Consider the following 6164-nt stretch of genomic DNA (forward strand, 5'->3'; position numbering starts at 1 on the left):
GATTCTCCGAGGCATTTTTTTATACTTATGTTTTGACAGTTCGACAACCAGGTCTGCCCCAAGGAGTCTATGTTGGGCGACACATGATTCGCCAGGTATAACTTTGACATTTTTGAATAGCCTTCGGTGTTATTGCTTGTCAGCGAAGAAATCAATTTGCGTGGCTGATAGTCTCCTTTTGTATGTTATGAGATGTTCCAACCTTTTTCTAAAATATGTGTTCAGTAAACAAAACCCGTGACTTTCAGCAAACTCAAGGATGCGGTTGCCATCTTCATTCCGTTTTCCATAGCCAAAACCGCCATGTACGTTGTCAAAACCATCTGTTTTCTCTCCAACGTGGACATTGAGATCGCCTCCAATCAGGATTGTTTCAGATTTTGGTATTGTTGAGATGGTGTCAGAGAATGCAATCCAGAAATCATTTTTCATCTCTTCTGATTCGCCTGTCTGTGGTGCGTATGCAGAAAAAATGATCATTGTTTGCTTTTTTATGCGAAGCTTGATCCACATGAGACGTGAATTAATTCTTTTAACATCCAGTACTTCTTGGGCTAGCGGTTCTCTGACAAAAATTCCAACACCATTTTGGTCGTTTTTTGACCATTCCAGAATAGTTTATATTTTTCTTTGTCTGAGTTGACATGACAGACACCATTCGATTGCCATCGGGTCTCCTGAAGGCAGCAGATGTCAATCCTTCTATGCTCGAGCATTTCTGCGATTTCCATGCTGCGGCCAGTCAGTGATCCAACATTGAGCGTTCCAAGTCTAAGTACCATAGAGGGTCCATTCTAAATTTTTTTGCAACATCCCTCCGCTATTGCATACTTCTCAGGGATTCTTGGCACCCCTTGACCACTTAAGGCCTGCTGGGGACTAGGGGCCGTTGTTTTTCTTTGTGATGGCATAAGAGTAATTTGGGGAAAAGTTTTTACATCTGGACACCCATCCTGACGACAACCACCAGTTATAAGCGGTGGGCCCAGCCTTTCGCTCAAAAGCACGCAAGGCAGCGTGGATACAGTTTTATGTCATGCCCAGGGCCAACTTTTCGAACCACCCATCCAGCAAAATATGCCACTGCATTATCGATAGTGGTTGACATAGTGTTTTGATTTAGAAACTCCAGTTCTAAAATTGCTTCCTCAAAATTATGTTGAAATTGTTCTTTGAGTATTTTAAATTCAGAATCTTCTTTAATTGTTCCTGTACATTGCCTGAAAAATTAGATAATGGTAAACATAAAATATCTTCTAAAAGGTATGTATTTTTAATTTTTGAATAACCTGTTTTCCCAGGGACAATCTCACATCTAAAATAAACTCGTTTAAAGATGGTTTCCAACTGTTGTACATTGGGATTGTCATTGCATTTTCCTAAGTCAAATTATAATATACGAAGTTAAAGTGTTTTAAAAATTACTTTATATATTTTCAAACCTGCACTTCTGATAAAGCTGAAGAACAACTCCAGATGATCCTGATTGAATTTGTACGTTAGAATAAATTTTTGGGTTGGAAGCAATGATACAATTTCAACAAAAAATGTATAGTGAAAAAATAGTTTCTAATTTATAAATTTTTCTTACAGGAATTTACAACCAATCTTGAGTTCATTTCATCATTGATTTCTTTAAGTTTTTTAATTTTTTCTTTAAATGCCTGAACATTTAATTTATATCTCTTTATTCTTCTACTGCAGCTGTATAACACTTTCCTTGTTTTAGTCAATGTCGTACTTAATTGATTAGCTTTCCTTTTCAAACTTCTCGGCGTCAAAGCATCAATACAAGTCTGTTACATTTTAAGATTTCAAGTATATATTCCAAAAATTTCATAAAGTAATTTTTTAAATGACAATTCAGCTTTTTGAAATAAAAGCTTTAGCTTTTTAAATTATGCAACTGAAACTCGAAATGATTGGTTTTTATATACGTAACACTAACCTTGTCAAATATCGTTGAAAAAACATCTTTTTGAAGAAAAATTTTCAAACCAACTTTATGAAAACTTTCTGGTGTAAAATGGTTGCTACAAATTAAAATCTTTTTTTTTCATCCTTATTGTCAATGTATATTTTTTAATGAGGTTTTCCCATTGCATTCTCTTAATTTGATTGCAATATCATTGCAATATCATTTTTTGGCAGTCTGAATTTAAATTTAACTTAAATAATATCAGCACAAATTATTTACACAACTTTGAGTTAACATTACCAATGCATTTATTATGTTACTAATATTATTTATTACTATTATATTATATTATTATATATAATTGTTTGCTGATTATTATAATTATATTGTATAGTGTTATACTTTATAGCTATAGTATAGTGTAGTCTAAATTAAATTAACCTGTGTAAAGTAACATTTTCATTTAAATAAGATGAGTGGCATTTTGTAATGGAACACACAGGCATTTTGATTTGGTTGAGAATCGGTGTCTGTCAAATCAAGTATTAAGCAAATATTTTCTAATTAAAAATGTATTATTGTTTTTAATATTATTTTGACAAGTTAAGAATTAAGATTCTTTAATAGTTTAATCTCAATGTCATGTCATGTGTACTTAACTACTTATGTATATGTATGCATGTATGTATATATATATGTCTATGTATGTATGTATGTATGTACTACATATTCCTACATGTAACATACTATGTGTAGGAATGTAAAATGTATAAAACAAAATGTATAAATGCAGAAAATTTTACTAATCCCTTTTCTTTTTTTAAATGTACTAAATATAAGTATATAATATATAAAATGCAATACGAAATCGAATTTAAAAAAGAAACGAGACAAAAGCTTCCCAAGCGATAATTTCAGAATAGACGATTAATCAAAGACGCTGACGAAGACAACGACGATGCTTGAACCATAGAATAAAAAACAATTTTTGTTATAAATTAATTTTTATGCCATATCCATTATATTCATGTTTGGCATGTATAGCCGATTGGGTAATGTCAAAAGTATATTCCAACGTTGATTGTGAGAAAGGTATGCAGCGATAGCCTCATCATTCAATCCAGAAAACAATCAATCTTCGTTTAGCGTCGAGAGATCCAGTTCCTCGAGGTAGGACGTTGTTTTCTCAGCCATCAACTTTTTGCGCCAAATTAGAGCTTTCATGTCTTGCTCGATTGTTTGCGACCAGGACTTTTTTAGACGGCTTTTGGGACGTGTTCCGGGTACTTCAACATCTGCAAGAGAAGTTATGGCACTATTTCCACTTCGTTTGACATGACCAAACCACCGCAGACGGTGTTGCCGGCATTCGTTCTTTATATCATCTAAATCAGAACGACGCAGGATTTTGGTTGATTTGATGTGGTCCTTCAGACATCAAAGTGATGTGAGAGTATTATATATTTTTTACTTTCTGCCATTTTTATTTTTTCATTAGTTTGCATTTGCACGCATTTTTTTCATTTATATGTTCATCCAAAGAGATGTGTATATTTTGTATCATTATTTTTTCTATATATTTATATATTTTGACCAGACAATAAAGAAACCTGACACCTAATTTCCATCTAAGTTCATTTTGACAAAGTCAATATTTCCCTATATAAACATCAAAAAGCACTGATGATGATTCATTCGTAATCGAAATATGGCCTTATTTGCAGCATGAATTCGAAAAATAAGTTTATTTTGAATTTCAATAAACTAAACGTTCACCAAAAAACTTTAGTGAGAAAAATTGAAAAAACGAACTACAAACATATTAACGCCAAACATTTGGTAGAATTTATAGAAAATTGTAAAAATTATGGTCTATTACCAACATATATAGATATAGATATAGTTAGCAGTGAACCAGAACTGTTTAAAAGAAAAGTAGTTGAAAATCTCATTGAATGCTTGACTAAAATAGGTACATGAACTGTCTCAAATTGAATCAAGAGAAAACTCAATTTTTACCTGCCGGTACATGGCAACAGCTTTCTAAAATTAATATTAATTCAGTCAAAATTGATAATAATAAAATACAATTCTGTGAAAATGCAGCAAACCTAGGACACATTTTAGACTGGAGATTATCTTTCAAGAATCATATAAAAACCATATCTAAATCATGTGTCAGTTATACCGCGTTCGAAAATCTTTACATCAAACAACCATGCAGACACTAATTCATGCGTTCGTTCATTCACGGTTAGACTACTGTAATAGCTTGTTCCATATCAAAGAAATCTATTGCTTTTCTTCAATCGATTTAGAATAGAGCTGCAAAAATAACTGTTGTGTTGGACGTAGAAAGTATGACCATGTGACACCCATTTTAAGAGACCTACATTGGCTATCAGTGTAAAAAAGAATCAACTATAAGATTTGTGTGACTATGTATAAGGCTATGAACGGGTTGTTACCAGTATATCTGGTAAATAAAATTTAGAAAAGCCAGCTTCTTCAACGGGTGTAAAATTGAGATCAGATTATGCCAACTTACTGGCAGTGACAACTACTCAATTACAAACAGCAACTAGATATATTGCCGTGTCAGGACCAATTGCCTGGAACAGTCTTCCGCAATTGCTCAGAATGCCTAGACTGAAGCTTGGTGATTTTAAGAGGAACTTAAAAACATATTTATTTTTGACATAGAAATTTTTTATCGATTTGTACTTTATTGACCTTCACTGATTTCATTTATAATAGATAGCGCTTCCGAGAAATTTTAATTTTATAATGCGCTTAATAAATTGTTGATAATATTAATAAATATATATATATATATATATATGAATATATATGAATATATATATATCTGCCTCAATTGCCAAACGTCATCAATAGACAGCAACTACACACCAAATATAAATACGAATATAACACACAAGAACGCACCATTAACAACAATCCGTTTGTCTCTTCACGCCATAAAACTCAAACAATTTGTTCACTAACTTCATTATTTGCCACACCTTAATATTTCTTTATACATATTTATTGCTAAATAATATTATATCCAATTGTTAAATATCTAATAATTCTTCAATAAACTGTCATATCATTAAATATTATTATCGACTTCCCATAATTTCTGCATTACTTCTCGTCACTATGCTAACCATGTACACTTCAACTACGATAATACACAAACAATTTTACCCATTTTTCTTTTAAATTTATTCGTTTATTTTCAACAATATAATGAGTTAATTATAAAATATAGGTATTTATTCATTTATTTATTCATTTTAATATCTAATATTCTATTTTCTATTTCTTATAATTTATATTATTAACTCCTCATTTGGTTTTACAATCTAGGCTCCGACGATGGCATTAGCCGAAACGGCCGTCAGCCAAACTTCACATTTTAATAAAGTTGAAACAAAACAGCTTCGTGTTGTTGAAATTTTATTTTAAAAAGTTCTAACTGCAAAATGGGGTGTAATCTTCAACCGAACAGGTTTATCTGAGAACCTCATACCAAATTATATATATATATATATTAGGAAGAAGACCAAGTTCTATACAGTTGTTCAAAATCAAAGAAGAACTTGGTCTTCTTCCTAATTTTACCAAACTAACCTCGACTAGCCGATCAAGCTTAACTACCGAGCAAGAACGTGAGCAACGCCTACTACATCTTAATCGGGAGTTAGATAATAAACGACATATTGTGAACGATATTACAACTAATTTAAACAATTTGAATCAAAATTTTAACAACCTTCAAATAACCAATGATGATAAAATACCTATTGAAACATGGTTACAACAAACAGCAACTTCACAACGACACCGCGTCAAACTTCGTACCAACAATAAACTTATAAACCTTTTAAAAGCAAGCAACAAAGATAATAACCGTTTCATCAACCTTAGTACCCATAATCTAACTCAACAACAAATAGATTTTCTAAACTTGGGCCTAAATTGCCACTACATCAACAAACCGCGAAATATTGACAAACAGATAGAGGTAGAAAAACTAATGGAAAATATTTTACAGTTACAACAAAAACACAAAATAATTGTCAACCCATCAATTGCTATACATCTTCAATCCGAATCGAAAAATCAACCATAAAACTTGTTAATGCTGAATCGTCGGTGGATTTTTTGAACTGTATATATATATATATATATATATATATATATATATATATATATATAATAAAAAGTTTGTGTGTGTTTA

At 31.6% G+C, this 6164-nt stretch overlaps 1 protein-coding gene across 1 annotated transcript; it reads right to left on the reverse strand.

The window, feature by feature from the left end:
* Positions 1-554: 554 nt before the first annotated feature.
* HELRODRAFT_178201 (hypothetical protein) lies at positions 555-2424 on the reverse strand (the record flags this gene model as incomplete). The annotated part of the gene is made up of 4 exons (XM_009026332.1): positions 555-794; positions 1290-1379; positions 1443-1482; positions 2360-2424. The coding sequence occupies 4 exons, from the start codon at positions 2422-2424 to the stop codon at positions 555-557; spliced, it is 435 nt and encodes a 144-aa protein (XP_009024580.1).
* Positions 2425-6164: the final 3740 nt, after the last annotated feature.

The sequence above is a fragment of the Helobdella robusta genome, assembly GCF_000326865.2.
Source record: "Helobdella robusta unplaced genomic scaffold HELROscaffold_46, whole genome shotgun sequence".
Classification (NCBI taxonomy): domain Eukaryota; kingdom Metazoa; phylum Annelida; class Clitellata; order Rhynchobdellida; family Glossiphoniidae; genus Helobdella; species Helobdella robusta.